Genomic DNA, 20,157 nt, shown 5'->3' with positions numbered 1-20,157 from the left:
AAACAGCAGCAGGGGCTGGCCAGAGGCTGGACCACACTTCCAGGGAGAAGGCGGTCAGGACTCCACTCCTGGCCCCCACGGAGTCCCCACAGCGGGCGGGCACGGGCTCTCTCTCGGGCAAGCAGCCCACCAGGGCCCTGCCCCCCTCCATCTCTGAGCACTGCATCTCCCCCACAAACACGCGTCTCGCTCCACTGCCAGTGCCCAAGACCACATCTGCTTTAGGACAGCTCCAGGGGAAGACCGAGAGGGTGAGGGAAATGAATAGAAATGAGAGGATGAGTTTATTTATTTTCCATATAAATCAGCTAATCTGTTTAACATTCATATTAAAGTTGTAATCACCTTTGCACACATTAAAATACAAACTAGCACCAGTAATAGGCCTTAAGAACAACATTACAATAGCTATTAACATAGAACAGCTACCTTATCAACTTACAACATCCCTATAAAATAATAACTGCTTCCAGAATGGATTCGCAGAAACTCATTCTCCCGGAGCGCTGAAGCCTGACCTCGAGCCTGGGGAGCCAATGCCTGCTGCTAGGGGCCGGCCTGGAGGGGGTGGGGGGCGCCCCCGCTCCATGGGGAGCCAGATCCCGGAGCTTTCCTGCCTGCTCTGTTACCCGTGGGCTGTGCAAGCTACATGTCCCTGGGCACACGGTCCCCCCAGCCCCCTAGACTGTATTCCTGCCTGAGAACAGAAATGAGGGGCTTCCCTGCATGTTTCCATTGGGGGTCAGATGAGAGGGGCTGCAGAGGAGGCGGCAGACAGAGATCAGCCTCTGGTCCCAGGGACTGGTTTATCCCACAAACCCACTGAGATCCTGTCACGCATGCAATGCCCTGGAGGACCAAATGATGGCGGGCCTCTGGGAGGAATGAGCAGGGCGGGTGGCACGGGGTGTAGGGGGCAGGGGCAGGTGGGCTCTGGAGAAGGGCACCACGGCCAAGCCCTGAAACATGAGCCACATCTGAGAGCGGCCTGCAGCTGAGCGCTCGCACACAGGAGCACCCTGGGGATGTGGGGTGAAGCCAGGGGAGAGTGAAGGAACAAGAGGGTCCAGGGCAGAGTGCAGACGACAGTGACCACTGGACACCACCCCCACACCGTCCAATAGCAGGACCTGAGCTCCATCTCTGGAAATACCTGCCGTATTTACCCAGTGGCCTCACTGGTCCCCGACAGTGTAGGACCAGGGCATCCGAGTGTCCGAGCCAGCCGAGTGAGGGTCACCTAGCACAGCCTCTTTGCCCTCTGACCATTGGCTGAGAGTCAGAAGACAAAGGAACAACTTCTTCCACGTCTGAATGCTGCCAATGTGCTCTTGCTAGCTTGCTGTGATCAGGGGTCTCGTCTCACAGAACAGGCGATAGACACGTATATGCATGCTCCATGTACTATGTCTTGTATTTGACATGCATTTGCATGTCCTATGTATCATTATGTCCTGTACTCAATGTCCTATGTGTGACTATGTCCTGTATTTGATGTGTATTTTCATGCTCTATGTATCATACATATGTCCAGTATTAAACAGTATTAATCCAGGATTTGCATGCCCTATCTGTGACTATGTCCATATTCAGTGTGCATCTTCATGTCCTATGTGTTATGTACTGTACTCAACATGTATTTGCATGTCCTATGTATTGTCATGTTCCATGCTCAATTCATATTTGCATGTCCTATGTGTTATTATGTAGTGTACTCCATGTGAATTCACATGTCCTATGTCATCTTATGTACTATATTCAACATGTATTACCTGTCCTTTGTATTACATACCAGATCTGTGACCTCAGAGCTAGAAACAAGGGTGCATTTTTGCATGTTCTATGTATCACGTCCCATAACGTGTCCCTGCCTGTCCTGTGTATTATAAACTGGACTTGTCACAATGGAGCTAGAGAACAGGGAGTGTATTTAGCAGGTGAGAGGACAGAGAAAATACCATTATAGCAGTCCTCCATTGGGACCTAAATTTTGCACTGTCCATTAAAAAGAAAATCCACATGGACACAGACCCACATGATCTAACCCTCTTGGCCAAGGTGTTCGCAACTGGTCCCCGGGACGTGTGAATCAGCTATACCCAACGAGGAGAAGGTGGCGTGGAGAGAAGACATAGTCACTGGACAGTGCCATAGTCCAAACCCACCACCGGCTCCACAGAAGGCCTGCCAGGAGGAGGGTCCATGCACGCACCCCCTTTCCCAGACTCGGTGACAGGGCACAGGTGGCATTTGTGAGGACAAGAGGTCTGGTGGCTCTGGGAGCTGAGAGGGAGGGCCGAGGGCTCAGGTTTTAGACTGAGAACAGGAAATACAGGGTGTGTGTGGCCTGAGGCCTGAGCCAGACTAGGGGTGGGATCCAAGTACTTCGCTTCAGCTGCCTTAGAAATGATGGTGAGAGGGGGCTGGAGTGACAGCACAGCGGGTAAGGTATTTGCCTTGCACGCGGCAGACCCGGGTCTGATTCCCAGCATCCCATATGGTCCCCTGAGCACCACTAGGCATAATTCCTGAGTGCAGAGCCAAGAGTAACCCCTGAGCATCGCCAGGTTTGACCCAAAAAGCCAAAAAAAAAAAATGACGTGAGAAGCAAATTCCTGGGGAATCAACAAAGACTCACCAGCACAGTTCCCTGGGGCCTTGTTCTCGGCACTGGGGCCTTGGGTGGGGAACTGAACTTGGAACCAGATTCGGGGGGGACAAAGGAAATGGTCTGGGAAGAGGCTGTGGCAAAGATGTGCATCAAGGACAGGCCTTGCCCGGCTCACACAGCCACAGGACTCTGCTCTCCCACCTTCGAGGGAAGCAGCTGAGAAACAGGCCCCCAGCTCAGGAGCGCAGGGACCCCCCAGTGCTGAGACAGGCGAGTGGTGGCTGGACCCCCGCGGGGCACCCTAATGCTAACAAGACACCCCACCAGAGCTCCTCTTGGCCTTTTGCTCTGCAGGGCGACAGGTGCTCATGCAGACAGGCCACCAGGGTCAGGCCGTGGGCTCTGCCAGCAGAGCCCTCAAACGGCCACGGGCCTTGGGCCTCTGAGAGCACGTGGACCAGCTGCACAGACGGCAGGAAAATGCCAGGGGTGGGGCAGGGCCAGCAGCTCTGGCCACTGAGGAGGAGCTGCACACAGTGACGCTGCCTGTGGGAGCCCCTCCCCCAGGACTGCCCCCTCACCAGAAAGGGGGGCAGTTCCTTCCGCGAGGCGGGCATTGGCCCTCTGCGAGAGTCCATGTCTGGACGCCAGAGGGGGCCTGCATGCAATGTGCAATGCGCTTGCTGCCCACAAACCAGGCGCCGGGGTGCTGGGGGGCAGGGCGGAGGCGAGGCTGGGGGTGGGTGCCCCCCAAGATTGAGAGAGAGAGAGAGAGAGAGAGAGAGAGAGAGAGTGCATGAGAGTGGGCGGTGGGGCTGGGGCGCATGCCCCGCCCCTGCCAGGGAGCCAGCCAGCCTGGCAGCCCCGAGATGCCTCATTAATATTCAAATCTATTCAAGTCATTTCAATTTGAATTCTATGCATATTATCAGATAGAACAAAATGCAAATATATACAAATTCATCCATATGAAGAAATAAATAGGGGGAGCTCTGCATAATGGGATTATAATCATTCTCGGGGCTCGGCTCTTTCCTCTAATTCCCCAGTGCCCCGAGGCCCTGGGGCTGTTTGGGAACCCCCCCTCCCAGGCCCTCCCCCTGGATGCAGACTTGAGCATTTTGCAATAGTATTGAAGGAAGTTCTCCCGGTCCACGGAACGTCTTTGAGCTCTGTGGTTTCGGGGTAGCGTGGGGGCATACCCAGAGGTCCAGGAGCTGACGGAGACTCTGGCCCTCTCGTGGCCCCCACACCTCAAGTCTGACAGAGGCCTGAGGCACTGGTGAAGAGCAGAGGCCCCTAGCCTCTCACACGGCCCCCCGCAGGGCCCCAAGAGGCTGGTGTCTCGGGACCTGAGGGCTGAAAAGCCATAGCTCTCGGTACAACACACAAACCCGTGCCCACCCCCAGCCCCCTCCCATCTCATGCTCTTCCCAGCCAGACTTTCCATCCACACCAGAAACTCAGCCCGGCTCCGAGGCAGAGGCCTCAGTGTAGGGCCTGTCGGCCTCCTCCCGGCAGCACATCTCTGTCCTAATCATCCTGCCCAGCTGTGCCCTGGGCGCCCCTCTCCCCAGCCCTCCTGGCCCTCGCGTGGCCCCAAAGACGGGAGGAGAAGGAGGCGGGCTCTGCCCTTAGGAGGAGAGCTCCCATCCGCCATGCTAATGAAGCCAAAGTAAACCGCTATTAAGAATCATTTAGTGAGGTTTAACTACAGGATCTAATAGATGTTCCCCTAATCTCTCCCCCACGGGAACCAGGGATACTCGCATCTAACAGGAACGCCATCGATTCTGGAGGCACGACTCACAGCCAGCCAGGTACGCCGCCCTCATCGGCTCCTCCGATCATCCCTAAGCACTTGTCGCTGTTTGGGGGCCACACCAGGGCTCAGGGTTCAGTCCTGGTTCTGGAGCAGGGAATCACTCCTGGTGAGCTTGGGGGGCCACAGGGAGTCCCGGGGGTCGAACTGGCAAGGGGTGAGTCGTCTGCAAGACAATTGCCTGAGCAGCTGTGCTCTCTCCCCCTCACCCCACCTGCCCCAAGTACTTGTAAGTATAAATGGAGACTGAGGCACAGAATCTCGCACAGGACAGAGAGGAAGGTTTACGCTGTCCTCAAGTGGAGGGGGGTGCCCACTTCCTTCATTTAGTCTGTGGTCCTGGGAGGAGCAGAATAATGAGCCCCCCCTCCAAAAGATGCCCAAATGCTTAGATACGTTACTTTATAACACAAAGGAAAAGGGAGGGAGGGAGGGAGGGAGGGAGTGAGTGAGTGAGTGAGTGAGTGAGTGAGTGAGTGAGTGAGTGAGTGAGTGAGTGAGTGTGCGCCGCGTGCATGCGCACAGGGTGGCTTTGAAGCTGTGGTAAGACCCTGGGATGAGGAGATGATCCTGGACAATCTCACGGGGGGTGGAGGGGGATGCAAACCTCATTAGAGCATGGGTGAGGGTCCGACAGGAGTGAAGGGAGCAGCTGCAGGGATGCCAGGGAGGAGCCACAAGCCAAGGGGTGCAGGCAACCTGGCTGTGGGAGGGAAGAGGTGGGACACCCGCTCCGTCTGGGCCGGCTTCTCCCACCTGTCCACGCCTGGGCCCACACCTGTCCTGCACATGGCATGGCCCACTTCCACATCAGCTCTGGCCCACGGGCCATGGTGCAGGGCCCAGCCACTGAAGCCCCGGCACAGCTAGGGAAGGCTGTCCACAGCGCCCGACATGGCGCCCACACAGTCGCTTCTCAGAAGGAGGGACTCCGGACCACCTCTCCCTCTGAGGACGGGGCAAGCCATGACTACTGAGAAAGGGGGCAGCTGCTCCACAGAGGCCACACGCATTGAGAGGTGGGCTGCTGGGGAGATCTCCTCTGCCTCGGGACAGCCACTCTCACCCCAACATCACAGACCCTCCCCCCGAGTCACACACAGCCTCTCCCTGACGTCACACTGACCCTTCTCTGACGTCACACTGACCCTTCTCTGACGTCACACCGACCCTCTCCCTGTGCAGAGCAGCCCTGGGTGGTGGTCAGTGCACAGTGTGAGCCGGGAGGAGAGGAGGTGGACCCCTCCCGGGGGAACCCATGCATGGGGAGCACCGCAACCTCGAGGCACAGGGCTCGGGGGTGAGGGTCAATGGACCCGCAGCAGCCCTGCCCTGACTCTTCAGGGCTGCTGCTCCTCGGGGATCCAGGGCTGGGACACAGTGCGGGGCTGTCCTGGGGCTGACTGTTCTGTCCCTGAGGGAGCCGGGCACACAGTGGGGCTTCTGCAGGGCCCTCCCCTGTGCTCCCAGGACCTCTCCTGCTCCTGATCCCCAGGAGGTGCGTGCGGGGAATTCCCAGCTGGGGGGGGGCGCGCAGGAGCTCTGCCAAACACCCTTGGAGCCCCCTGGGGCAGGGCAGGAATCTCTGGGAGAGGGGAGAGGAGGGGCAGGGCATCAAGCCCCTCCTCCGAGAGCCCCCAGGAGCCCTAGGGAGCATGGAGCAGGGTGCCCCTGGCTGTAGACGGGCAGGCAAGAGCAAACCTCAAGCCTGTGCAAATGTTAATGTTTGCAGGGGCGGCTCTATGCCGAGACACACCTAGACCCACTTACCTTCCTGCAGGAGAAGCCGCGCTGGAGCCCTGGGGTCCCCCCAAGGCACAGCCCACGCCAAGCCAGGGGCTGCTCTGCTGTCCAGGTGGCCCGAGGCAGGGCACAGGGGATGGGTGGGGGGAGAGTCTGCACCACTAGTGACTCCCAGAAGGCTCCAGAAGGAGGCTGCTAAGGAAGGAGGGCATCCCTGGGGCCGCTGCCCAGGGTGGACACGTGCTGGACCCTTGTGTGGGGAAGGAAGCCCGAGAGCCCGGAGCAGAGCTGCTCAGAGCTGGGGCAGAGTGTGGGGAGGGGAAAGCGGGAGGGACAGACCCCGGCCCTTGTCCCTCAGAATGCAGTCCCCTGAGCCCTGGGCTGTGGGGTGTTGGAGTGTGGTGGACACGGCCTGTCTCCCACTCATGTCTCAGACCCCTTGGTCTCTCTGTCTGTCCATCTGTCTACCTGTCTGTCCAGCTCAGTGGGCAGCCACATCCCCCATGCCTCCCCTCCACCCACTGTCACCTGCCATCATGACACCTGGGTGCCCATGCCATGTGGTCCCCGGAGGCCCTCAGCCTGACCTCGCTTGCCCGCCGGCCTCCCCCCATCAGACCAGCCCCCAGCCTGGCACTTCCTCCAGGCGCACAGGGTGGACATGCAGGCCCAGAGGCCTGGGAAGGTAGGAGGGAAGAACTCTTCATGACCTGAAAATGCAAAGCGACAGCGAGCAGTTCTCAGTGACCTGAATATCAACGTCTGTGCTCGCACTGACCTTGAAGACTTGGGAAAACAAACAAACACAGCGAAGAAGTCGTCTCAGTGGCTGCCCGCAGACTCTGCCCCAGGCCGAGCAGGAACGACCCCTCATAAGGGCTCCCCGAAGGTGCCCAGGTCCCATCCCTGGCACTGCGGTCCCCTGAACCCCTGAGGGAAACCCACCCTGACCCTCAGCACGGAGCCAGGAGCAGCCCCAGGGCACCCATGGGTGTGGCCAGAAGAACAATCAGAGCTTCCACTACAACAGCAGCTGGTGCAGATGGGGCAGTGCTGGCTTTCAGGAGTACTAACTCCCTGGTGGCCCTCAGGGACCACCAGGTTCCTGATGGTCCCTGAGGGCCACCTTCTGCTCCCTTGGGGGCAGAACCGGAAGCCACCTCTAATGCTTCTCAGAGTCTTAGGTGATTTGCCCAGGCCAAATCACCCCAAGGCACCCGTTTTTATAGGCTCAGTTCCCAGCACAGGCCATGAACCTTGAGTCCATCCTCACCATGGGTCACCCGTGGGATGTGAGGGTCGGCAGGAGACTGTCACAGGGATGGCGGGAATGGGGTAGCACCAGCCACGCGCAAGCCCCAGAGTCCTGGCACGGAGCCTGGAAGGGCCTGAGTATCTGCATTCCTGGGCCCAGGGGGGCTGCTGCCCGCTGGGACCCTGCTGTGCCACTCTGTGAAGCTCCTTTTTAAGGCTCTAAACCAATTCTGGACAGAAAAGCCCAGGGTGCAAGAATGACCCAGTGAAGCTTGGTGACCTGGTCACATGGGCAGGCAGGAGGTGGGGGCTGGCACGAGTGGGGGACACAGACGACCACGCTGACACTGCAGTCATGATGAATGTGGCACTGTGCAGGGCACAGCAGAAAGCCAAGGACACCGTCCCAACACTCAGAACTGGCCACTGGATGGGCAACTCCCTTACCAGACACTGATCCCCAAACCTGTCCCCCCTCTCTCAGCACCACCCCACTGGCTGAGGGGGGCAGAGACTGTGCTCTCCATGTCCCAGGCCTCGTGGGACACTCACGTGTTCTCCAGATGCTGCTGGCGCAAAGGGGACAGTGTCAACACCATCCACGTGAGTCCGGGAAATACCCTTTTCCTGCTCACCCGGCTGCAAGATCCCTAGCAGCACGCACAGTCCTGTCCTGGCTGGCGAAAGGATAAGTTGCAAACACGGCAGAACACAACCCAACATGAACCAATGCAACACGAAACCATGAAGCAGCACAGCAATACAACACAACGCCTAAGGTCTCCGCAGTGGAAGAAGCCTACATCATTGGAAGTCAGAGAATCACCAAAGCACGTGCCTTCCTGTGCTTGGCAGCTCAGGGCTGAGGGTCTCGGGAGAATCAGTCCATGATGAGAGAGGAAGGTCGTCCACACGGTATGCGAAGAAGCGGGCAAAGTGAAAAGGCAGGAAGGAACCTTCTCTCGATTCTGATTATCTCAGCATTTTTTGGTTCTCACTTAAAACATGGACCCCTACCTGTGATCCCTTCGACCTCAGTCTGATGAGTTCAAAGGCCCCAAAGCAAAGCACAGGTCCAGAGAGAGAGGCTGCGAGCCAGGCTCTTCTGCTCTGTGAGACCCTCGGTGGGGCGAGACTGGCAGAGGGAGGAAACTCCATCTTCCTCCAGAGAAGGGTCTGGCTGGTGCATCCTGCCGCTTCCTCATTCCTCTGACCGGGGCTAACAGGGTTCTGGGCCCTCCACGGGACCTCGATGCTTTGCCAACTCATCCTACGTACCTAGCTTAGGCCAATGGGGTAGTTGCAAGGCTGGGCTGGACAGCTCCGTGCTCTTTCCAGATGGGGTCCTGGTCCCGGGGGGATGAGTAAGCTGGAGCCACCAACGGGGGCGGAAAGGCTGCCTGGCCCGGGGCTGGCCTCCACGCCTGCCGTCTCTTCCTTTCCTCCAGCCACCGCAATAGATCATTTCAGAACCCTGAGGTCACCGGACACACCTGCTGTTCTCAGGTTATGCAAAAAGGAGGCTCGGTGTCCCCACATGCCCTTCCGGGAACAGCACTCTCGGGCACCAGTGCCCCCGCCCCTGCCCCTGCCCAAGCGGAACTTCCTGGTGGAATGGGCATCCATCAAAGGAAACTTAAAGGCTGACGGGTCCTGGTTTTGAAACCCACAGTGGGGCTCCCAAGTGTACAGCGGCTGGAGGGACAGAGTGGCCACCAGACGCCAAGGGGAGACCTTGCTCAAGTTCATGCTGTCTTCAGGGAGGGGTCTGAGTCTGTTCTTACGGCTTCTTCCCCAGGTCTGCGAGTTTGAGAAGAGAAGGAACACAGGGAAGGGCCTCCTGAGGCTGAATGGCAGTCACACGGCAGTGGAGGCATCCGAATCAATCACCAGAATTGCCGCTTGGAGGGCCAGGCAGCAAGGATTTTGAGGAGTAGATAGGAGTTTGGGGGCAGAAGTCTATTAGATACAGGTAACGTAAACTTCAGACAAGTTAGGGCATCTGCTTCCGCTTTAGTAGTTTTTAATCAGCAAATGAGCTTGGAAATCTGCCAAATCAAGGTGCAACGAGGGTGACACCTGGGCTGGGGGAAAGAGGCATACAAAGTTCAGCAAAGGACCTGCCCCCAGGGGCGCCAGCCCACCTCCTCACCCAGCTGTCGTGGAGACAGAGAGAACCTGGGAGAGCTGATTCTTTCTCGGCTTGCATGGCACCTTCCCCATCTCGGTGCAGTTCCTTGCAGCACCCCCAAAACAGGAGAAAGGAGAAGGAGGCACAGGCCGGTGAGTCTCGGCCGCATACACACTGGCTGGGTGTGGGGCGTCCTGAGGCGAGGAGCGGAACCAGCCCTGCAGCTCTCGCCCCCTCACCTCGCGGCAGGGGAGACGGGGATTGCAAATCACATGCAAAGCCTCACCTCTGGCCTGAGAGACAGGAGCCCAGCCACTGAACCACCAGCCACATGGAAGGGGCCACTGGCCACCCCCCAGGGGAGCACAGGGCCATGGGGCTGGGGGCGGGGGTCTGGGAGAAGGGTTCAGGGACTCAGGGTAGGGACAGGAGGCGCTACTCAAGCTGGTGCAAACCGCCGAGTCTCACGCCCACCCAAAACAGTGTCTGGTGACTTCAGGCCACTGGCCACTGGCCTAGGAGGGGCCCATCCTCACCCACTTTCCCACCAGATTGCGGGGGTCCCTGGTCTCGCCCACCTCCCACTTGTCATGCTCATGTGAGTTCAGTATGCAAGCAACCCCCGCCCCTCCCCAAATATTGGCGGACCTGAGTACTGGCCCCAGTCTCCCTGCCTCCCCCAACCCCTGGACGCCTCAATTCTGCACAAGAGGGAGCAGTGGCGGCTGGGGGGCGGGGGGAAAGGGCTCCTGCACGGGACAGGGGGTGAACTCTAGGACAAATGGATGGAGCCCCGCAGGGCTGCTGGCTGCGGCTGGCCCAGCCCCTGGTGCTGCTTTGCTGGCGTCCACCCGTCCTTCCGGGCTCTGCCCTGATCCACGCGGCGCCCTTCATCTGCAAAAGGAAGGCGTGGGCCGGACCTCCGTTGCCTGTCTCTCCTTCCCTCCGTGCCCCGCTGCCTGCCTTCCTCTCACTGGGCCGCCCCTGCTGGCGTCCAGGCCCAGGAGGGCTCAGTGCTTGTCACCCCCCAGAGCGCAGTTTCCGCCCGCGCGCCGGCGCTCCTGCACTCCTGCGCTGTTGCAAGCGCTGCTGCTGCCACCATCAGGCCAAAGTGGAAACTGCAGGCTCCCGGACCTCAGCTCTTCCACATCCTTTCAGCCTGGCGCGGGGCCGGGGCCTGGGGAGACGCGGGGTTCCAGAATAAAACATCCCAGGGGCCCTTTCACATCCGCACTATGCCCCGCGCTATTAAAAAACCCTTTGTACCCCAGCTCTCTGATGAAAAAGATTCCCTCGAGTGTCCTTAAACGAGACATACACAGTCCCAGGATTGGGGGGCAGGGGGCCAGGGGAGCAGTAAGAGGTCACTTGTGCTCCTGGCTGGCAGGACGGGGAGGGTGGGAAGGCCGGGAGGGGGCAGCACATCCAGGCCTTCCACCCCTTGTCACTCTAGCTGTCCTCGCCCCCAGCACCACTGAGGGTAACAAGTGAAATGTCACCTATGACATGTGCAGTGACCGTTAGGAGCTGATGCAGATGAATGCGGTGGCTTCTCTCCGAGTCTCAGGAGGGCAGGGGGTCAGGGTGCCCTGTGGGTCAGTCTAGGCCTCTAAAGGGTGACAGCGTCTCCTCTGCCCTCGCCCGGGGCTTGGGCATCTGCGCAGACCCTACTTCGTTCTTCTCCCCCTTCCACAACATCCCAGTTTCCCTGGTCCCATCCCAGGCTATGCAGAGGGCCCTGGCAGGTGGTCACTGCAGGGAACCTGTGAAAATGAGATATGCCCCACCCTGGCTTGTAAACACAAGGCAGAGTGATGAAAGGCACCAGAGAAGCTTCTCAGTCGGTGGCCCTGGGTAGCCACTGAGCCCCAAGGCTGGTCCGACATGATCAGGGCAGGAGCAGTCGGCCCCTGAGGCTCATGGGGCATCCTGAAGCCATGACCCTGCTGAGGCATCGGGGCTCCCCATCAGACCCCAGACTTCTGTCGCACCCCAAGGTCTGCTCATGATAGGTATAGTGTGGACGGGGGCAGTGCCCAACCCCCCACCTCCACCCCAGCTTTCAGGGACAAGTGGACAGGACTGAGAGGGGCTTGAGCCAGCACAATTCTCCCTGAAACCCCTCGCTGCTGTAAGGGGCGGCAGTGCGGACGCCACCTCTTACGATGTCACGGTCATGCCAGTCACACGTGGGGACAGAGCCAGGGGCATGGCACCCAACAATCCGTGTGGATCGCTGGGAAAGTGAACTGGAGAACCGCAACTACTGTCCAAGAATCTGTCACCCAAGATAAAGACGGAGTTGCAGCCGAGAGAAGGGGGCGCAGCCCGTTCACGCTGAAGCCACGTGGTAGAAAAGGCGTCGACATTCTTGATGCCAGGGTGCCACTCTGAGGCACGGGCCCCTGCGAGTGGTAGGGCCCATTGTCCTGGGGATGGTGCTATTCTGTGCTTCTCTCTGGTGTGTGTCCTTCATTCCCTAATGCGAGGTTCCCCTTGTACCCGTTTCTAGCACTCTGGGGTGGCTCGCTTAGCTTGTCACCGTGTTTCCCCCAAAGCCAGTGTAGCTCCGCTTCCTCTCAAGGAGAGAACTCAGTGGCATTCTGTCCCTGGGCACTGCTCGCTCATCTTTGTCCTCGCTTCCCTCCCCTGCTCGGCTCCCGCCTGCCCGTGAGGGGCTTGCGCAGGGCCCAGGAATGGCTGGCCCCATCGGCGGGGCCCCGGCTGACCGTCCGAGCATAGTAAGCCAGACTTCTCGGGCACGGATCCCTCCCACTCCACACCTCCCCGGCACCTGTCCACCTGCTCTGCTTCCCCGCCGCCCCTCTGCAGCAGACAGTCAGGCCAATGGCCCCTTCCCTGTCCGCAGGCAAATGAGCCCAGCAGGGACAGAGCAGGGACATTTCCGCCCAAGTGTGCTTCTCCCAGGCCCTGTGAACAACACGGGAACGACCGGGAGGCATGAAAAATGTGGGGCTCACCTCGCTTTTGTCTGCAGAACCCGTGAGAAAGACAGGCCTGTGGAGATGCCAGGGTCCAGGCTGGATTTGATCTCACACCCTTCCACTCACAAGCTGACCCGTGAGTGTCCCCAACCCTCCAACAGGCAACTGGGCTGGCCCACCCCCTGCCCCAGGGTTCTGAAGCCAGTGGCCCTCCTCTCCCTCTTGTTTTCGCATGTTCTGAAACCCAGACCAGAATATTCTCTGCATGTTTCCTCTGGAGAACTCCTAACCACCTTTGAAACCTCACCTCCTCCGGGCAGCCCCCTGCAGGATGTTCGAGCAGCTCTGAGTCCCCACACCAAGAACTCTCCCACGCCCACCCCCTGCCCATGCAGAAGCCTGGCCTCAGCGATCCTGGTGACAGATGCCCCTGGAGCATTCCCGCCACACAGCTGGCACATGGGGAACCCAAGGCTAAGCTTTGGGGGGCGCACAGATGCTGCTTGATAGCAAAGAAAGGCGTCCCAAGTGGGGGTGTCAGAGGCGACCAAGAAAACCCGCTGGGGGGGTAGAGGCGACTGGAAAGGGGTGCTTGTGTGTCCTCGTGGGGATGCCCAGAGTCAGGTTTGTGAAGACAAAGAAGAACTTACAGCACCATGAACACAGGCCATGCAAGCAAATCTTCCACCGATACGCACACGCGCTTTTAAGACAGCAAAACAGGGGTCTGTGGGTCCAGCGTCACTGGTCGGTAAAGGAAAAGTCTACTTCACTTTCCCTGGGGAACTTCAGCGCTGGGCATAAACTGAGAAAAATATGCCCTGAGTGCTGGAGACTGGAGATGTGTGCCACGTGAGTGGTCTGTGTACATGTGTGTGCACATGCGTGCGCACATATGCCTGTGTATACTCATGTGTATATATACACACATATGCATTTGCATATGTGTATGTGTGTGCATACTTGTGCATATGTGTTTGCATGTATGCATGCACGTACATGCTGGTGCGTACATGTGTGTGTGCCTGCATGTACACGCTGACATTTCCTCAGTCTCGTGGTGCTGACCATGTGCCCATGGAAGGGGCTTGTTTGCACGCAGTGTGGGCTGAACTATTGAGATAGCAAGGAAACGTTCATCCAATATTGACGTTTCCTGGCTTGTCCCAGTGTATCACCAGGACCCTGTACTGGGAGCCAGGGGGTGCAGGCTGTGCCTGTCTGGGTGGCCCCCCGTGGGCCAGGCACAGGAGAGGACAGTCCAGTGGGAAGGTGGAGGAGGGAAGGTGGAGGCAGAGGAGATGCTGGCGAGCATGAGTGGTGGCAGAAAGAGGATCACGGTACCCCTCAGGGCCATGTAAGCCAGACTGCAAGGGCCCAGGCAGCATCTGTGCTCTTAGCTGGCACGGACCGGGCTGGGGGCGCTGGGGAAAGCCCCCAGGGGAAAGAGCCTGCGGCACTGATCCATGGGACCAGCCTCAGGGTCTCACCTCTGCATCACTCCCACCTGGAAAACAAGTTCCCACCCTCTCCTAAAGATGGGGTGAAGCTCTTCTGGCCTGGGTACAGGGTGCTGGCTGACTGTGGGAACCCCAAAGGGACAGAGAGACCCCTAACATCAGGACCCCACTCTGTGAAGTTGGGGTGTACAGAGGTCCGGAGGCACAACTGAGTCCTGGTGACCTCGCCATGGTCTGGATTGATTGAGGTGGGGGTTGGAGACCCTCATGGAGCCCAGCTGCTCTGATTGGAGTGACCGTCTCAGTGGCTGAACTGAAACGTCCCCCTGATGTGACATGGTGGCATGAATGTCCAAGAGAAATGTCAGCAGGAAGAATGTGGCCCCTTTCGGTTTGGAGGGCGACTGGGATTCCCCAATCCTGTTCTGGTTTGTCCCCTCCAGGCAACCTCCGTATCTCTGCCAGGACGAGGAGAGCAGGGAGAGACGGGGAATCGTCACCTTCACTGCCAGGGCACTGTCCCCTTGTGCCCCCTTCCACCTCAAGACCCAAGCGTGAAGGCCCTGGGGACTCGGCCCTCCCCTCCTGTGGCGGGCAATTTTCCTTTCCTCCTTCGTGTTTCCAAAACAGTTTATCTTTTTATCTCCCTCCGAAGAAAAGTGCTCGGCAAATCAAAGGTATCATTAGTATTGTTATTATTTGGCTATTGAAATCTCTTGAATCTGCTCCGGATTATTCATGTGCTTTTTTGGATCTGGAACATAAAGCCTTGGAAAGTCACCCCCACTGGGCCTAACAAAAAAGGAAAAATTGCATCTTCAGGCCTCACCCCCGGCTCCGCCCGGGCTCCTGCTGGCCCTGGCGCCCAACACACAGGCAGAGCCCAGGAAGGCTGCTCCTTGGTCCCGTGCCCTGCGCCCTGCCGCCCGCGTCCGTGCCATCCTTCCTTGCCGCCTGCAGCGAGGCCCCAGGGTGGCCTGTGAGAGCAGCCTGGAGGGCGGGGACCCCACCCGCCCCCCTCTCCTGGGGGCTGCACCTCCTTCCCTTGTGGGCCTGGTGGCAGCTGACAGCCCCCCACAGGGTGGTAGACACGGCACCACCCCAACACTCCCATCGGGGGCCCCACGCCCAAGGACGTGAAGGACGTGGTCCCACACCCTTGGCAGCTGGGCTGTGACCTTCCAAGACAAAGATATCGTTCTTCCTCCTCTAGACAAGGCGCCCAAAGACCCAGGGGCCGCAGGGTGGGGAGGGCCCCACTTCCTCCTGCCACATCTCCTGTTCTCATACATTTCTGGGGATTCAGGGGGCTCCTGAAGTTGCTGTTTGTTCCCAATTTTCTTTCCCAATGCCATCTCAGCCCGTACCCCAACAAATGGCATTAGGGTGCCCCTACTCTTTTCTGGGGTCTCCACCACAGCTCTGAAGGAAACACCTCACAAGCTCAAGACTCCAGCTCCTGCCATGGTGTCTGCCACCCCTGGGACCCTCTCTCCGCACCCCTCTCTGCCCCTCTGTCTGCAGCACCCTTGGTGGCCCCCGAGGACAGCTGCATTGCCTTGAGCCCTGGCCTCGAGGACACTCCCCCCATCCCTTAGTATTTGGGCCATTCAAACCACCAAGTCAGGAGACCAGATGGTAGGCGGTGTCTGGGGGTAGGGGGGTAGCCCTCTGACTGACCTTTAAGTCAGGGGGTCACTGACAGGTCCAGGCAAGTTTCCTCAACCCTCCCCCCAACATATCTAGAGAAGCATGTGCAAACCCAAGCTGAGGTCAGGGTGTACCGGGTGAGAACTTGGGCACCCCACAGCAGCTCTGTGGGCAGGTCCCACTGGGGACCTGAGCGTGGGGGAGACATCCCCTTTCCTAACAGCAGGAAGTATGGGGCTGGTGCAAGAGCTGATGGGACCAGGCACCCACTGCCACCCCCCAAGGATCCCCGCACTTTGGAGATCTCAGAGGAAGCTAGTGCGTGCCCCTGGGAAGGGGCCACACAGCCTGGAAGCTGCCAACAGAGGGATGCACACACAGGGACCACTTGCGGGCAAAGTGCCAGGAAGAAAGGGAAGCAGAGAGAGTTGGGAGTGGATGGATGATTCCTTCTCACCCAGGATCTAGCAGCTCTTCTCTGCGGGGGGGAGGGGGGCAAGCCCTGCTGATCCTGTCGGCTGATGGGCTAGCAGGTTGGGCCTCTCTGCCCTGCCCCAGAGAGGCCCATGGACATCCCAACCATGCCTGCAGCTCTCCCCCGCCTGGCTGGGCCAAAGGAGGACAGCATGTGGCCTTTCGGCTGCCCCCTTTGGAATGAATATTCGGGGGCTAGAGCAACGGAACTGTAGGTAGGATGCTTTCCTTGCACCTGGCCGGCCTGTCTGGGTTTGATTCCCCAGAACCCAATAGGGTCTCCCAAGTCCCACCAAGAATAATCCATGAGCACAGATCCAGGAGTTCAGTCCTGAGCACTGTCAGGTGTGGCCCCAAATCCCACTAAAGACAGAACGACAAAGTATTGGTCTCAAGCTGTACCCAAAGAACCCCTGCTTTACAAGAACAAGGAAGACGGTGGGTCCCAACATTCCAAACACCTCTGTGTGGTTACTCCTCTGAAGGGTGAGGGGAGAAGCAAAGAGGAGTGAGTGTGGGCCACGTAGGAGAGAAGGGGTGGTGGACGGGGGCTCCGAGAGGCTCCCTGTCTGAAGCACCCGCCGCATTCACCCCTCCCTCCGTATGCAGAACACAGCTCTCAGGCAGTACAAGCAACAGCACTGTTTCCAGAAACCCCCCAAACAGTCTCACACTCCCCACCCTCTGCCCAGGGCCAGGCTGGGCCCCGGGGAGCTGGAGCAGGTTCTCTGAGGGCTGGGCTCCCCAGTCTGGCCACAGTTCCCTGGAAAGCACCCCCAAAAGAAAAGCATGTGCAGGAGACAGCGGGTCACAGTGGAGGAGGGTGCCGGGGGCTGCGGCCTCCGTCAGGGCAAGACTGCTGGACACGGACACTGCCCAGTCACTTGATATACACAGGCTCTGAGCATCGGCCAGGTGCGTCTGTGCAGAGATGGCCTCGAAATGCAGGGGTTCTCCCCAACGCTCCACCCCCCTGGGCACAATAACTGCCACACAGAAAAAGTGGAGTGCAGAGACAACTGACCACAACCAAGTCCCTGCCCCCTGCCCCAACTGCCCCCCCCTTCCTGGGCATCAGCTGCTGAACATTCCAGGGGCTGGCAGGCAGGGCCCAGACTCTGGGCTCTTGGGACCAGCTCCATCCACTCTTCTCTCCTCTCCTGCCCAGCCCTGTGCCTCTTCCATCGGGCAGGGTGGGCAGTGCCAGCCAAACCCAGAGTGTTCAGGAGTCGCGGGGAGCAAGGGATGGCAAGAGGTTGTGGTTTCTTCCTAGAGCTTTCAGGGCCCGGGGTGGGTGGGGCTGAGCGCTCAACCTCCATGGGCGAATATTGAAAGGTTCACGGGAGGCTGCCGAAACTAGCTCCTACTGGGGAAAGCAGGAAACAGAGACACAGCAGCGATGCCAGCTGTCACACAGGTGCATGGACACGCAGAGAAGACCCCGGCAGGGCCCAGCTTCAAGACCCCCCCCCCCAACCCCGCTAAGACTCATGACATCATGCTTGGGTCCCACAAGCATAATATGGGGCTGGGGCTGATGGGCAGCAAGGTCCTGGGAAGACTGGGGAGAAAGGGACTGAGTTGCAGGTGTCTGTGCAGGACCCCCAGCTAGTAGGTAAATGCCCCCCCACACACACACCACCACCACCACACACACACACACACCACCCAGGAGCTGGCGATCAATTGCACAGAACGGCAAGAGAACCCAAACAGCTTCTGCACCGGCTTCCTGAGATAGTTCGTATTCATTCCGCCCGGGAACTCTGGGGAAGGCGATTTATCTTCCTGCTGCTGGAGGGATACACCGAGCCACGCACACGAACGGGAGTGTGCGGCCACACAGCATAGGCTTAGACGGCTGAGCCGGGGAAGGGCCCCTCGAGAGGAACCGGGCTGGCCGTGGTCTCGGGGCAGCCTGCCGTGGCCACGGGGGCCGAGGAAGGAGGCAGCCCCGGCTCGGCTTGTGCTCCGCTTCTCTCTGAGAGAGAGAGAGAGGCGAGCTGGCGGCTGGCACAGTCGGCCACCCATGGCCGTGCTCTGCTTTCTGCAAAACTTTTACCCTTCATTTAATCAACAGATGGACGTGCTGTTGTGGATTTTTTTCCCCTCTGAACGAGCCCTGCCCCTCTCCTCTCCTCTCTCTCTCTCTTTCTCCCCCCTCTCTTTTTTCTCTCTCTCTGTCTCAGAGCTGTGCTGGCTGGCACCAACTGCAGCCTGATGGCACAGGCAGCCTTAGCATGCCAAGAGGGGGAAGGAACTGATTTTTTCCCTCCCCTTCCAACTCCGTTCCACAGGTGACTTTCCATGCCTTTGGCCGAGGAGGCTCTGGGAACCCACTCCTGGTTTACCCTTCCCGCCTCCGCAGTTCCCAGCCTGGAGTGGGAGTAGGGGGAGGGCAAAGGGGGGTGTCCCAGGGGCAGGGAGTCCCCAGGTGCTGGCAAAGTTCTTGCAGGAAAGTCGGTTGGCACCTCTGCCCCGCTAGGCTGCAGAAAGAGGCAATCAATTGGCACCAGCGGGGAAATTGCATTGTAGACCCTGGACCCGGGAGGCTGTGTGTAGGACTCGGCATTCAGCCTCACTCAAGCACCCGGCGCGATTCAATGAAACTCGCGGCAAGCTTTTCCCAGCCACCACAGATCACCCCCACAGCACCGTGGGCAGAGGCAGCTCCGGCGGCCCCGGCTCCACACAGCCCCTTTCCAACGCACTCAGGCAGACCTACTCGGAGCTGAAACCGCCACCTCAACAAAGCTTCTCCCTCCTCTCCTCCATCCTGGGAGAAGGTGGGTGGACAGAAGTTCGCAGCGGGCAGATCCCGTGGACCCTGCCGGCTGACCACAGCGGGAGCATAAGCAACTCGTTTGCATGGGAGACTTTGAGCTGAATGCTGACAAGTGGAGGGAGAAACTCGCCCCCACCCCGGAGTCCTCCAGCTCCCCTCTCCCCATCCCCAGCAGCCCCTTCCTTCCACAGGAAAATGCACGGTACCATTTTGTAGCGGTAGCAAAGGCAAAGAAAGCAACGCCAGCGCCAGCCGGCCGGCCACAAGACACGCATCCATCAGCGCGAGTTTTCGAAGCCTGCCCCCCGGATTCCTGTTCCCGGCACCCCCACCCGCCTCCACCTCCCCACCCTCGGCGCCCCGGACAACCCAGCCGACTTTTCTTCGCAACTCCAGCAGCGGGTCCTACCTTGGTGGAAGAGGAAGACGCCGGCGAGGAGCAGACCCAGCGGGAGCGGTCTCATTCCGCAGCGCGGCCAGGGGCAAGTTGGCTGGGCCGGGAGTTGGTGCGCCCGGGCGGGCGGCGCGCGGGCTCGGGGATGCTCCTGGCGCGTCCCGGCGCCCGCCGCCGCTGCCTGTCCCTAGCCGCCCCGGGAAGCCGGACCGGGCAGCAGCAGCAGCAGCGGCAGCAGCAGCGGCAGCGGCTCGTCCATCCCCAGGCTCGCGGCGTCCCGGGCTCACGGCTGCCTCGCCGGCTCCTCCCACCGCCAGCCAGCGAGCGAGGAGCGAGTGACGAAGGGCGCCTTTCGCCCGAGCGGCGGGGCGGGGGAGCGGGAGGAGGGGGACGGGGCCGAATTAAAGAGGAAATACTTGGTGGGGCGGGGGGAGGAGGAGGAGGAGGAGGTCTGGGCACGCGGAGGATGGAGGTGGGGCTCCGTGCTTTCTTTCCTGCCCCCACCCCACCAGCATCTCCCCCTCCCCAGAGCACCTCCTACCCCACCCCCCCACCCCCAACCCAGGGGAAAATTCAGCCTTTGTCACCATTATTGAGCGCCAGGCAGCTTGCACGGGGAGGCGTGCCGGGGGACTTTCTGGTGCTCCGTGGAAGTGAAGTTTAAGGCTGACCGCATGCAAGCGCCCCGGCTGGACACGGGCACAACCAGGGCTCTGCACCTGGCTCTGGGAACTGGGCTGGAAGCAAGGAACTGGGGGCTAAGGGTGTGTGTGTGGGGTTTGCTTGGTTCTTCCCGCCGGGGTGTGCAATGGGAGTCCGGCATAAACGATCCTGCTTTGCAGTGCTGAGACTTTCCTGGGGTGGGAGTGGGGGGCGCTAGCGAGGACC

At 59.5% G+C, this 20,157-nt stretch overlaps 1 protein-coding gene across 7 annotated transcripts in view; it reads right to left on the bottom strand.

Moving 5' to 3' along the window:
- KIRREL3 (kirre like nephrin family adhesion molecule 3) overlaps positions 1-19,698 on the bottom strand; it is a 446,874-nt gene extending 427,176 nt beyond the window's left edge. The window contains exon 1 of one of the 7 annotated variants that reach the window (XM_055133991.1): positions 19,285-19,698. In XM_055133991.1, coding sequence (XP_054989966.1) covers positions 19,285-19,339 — 55 coding nt within the window. In that variant the 5' untranslated portion in view covers positions 19,340-19,698. The remainder of the gene's footprint in view (positions 1-19,284) is intronic. The other 6 variants (XM_055133989.1, XM_055133995.1, XM_055133993.1 and 3 more) reach the window with 6 other exon arrangements.
- Positions 19,699-20,157: the final 459 nt, after the last annotated feature.

This window comes from Sorex araneus, chromosome 3 (assembly GCF_027595985.1).
Source record: "Sorex araneus isolate mSorAra2 chromosome 3, mSorAra2.pri, whole genome shotgun sequence".
Lineage (NCBI taxonomy): Eukaryota > Metazoa > Chordata > Mammalia > Eulipotyphla > Soricidae > Sorex > Sorex araneus.
Note: the sequence above shows the minus strand (reverse complement) of the source record. Positions and strands in the feature narration are given on the sequence as shown.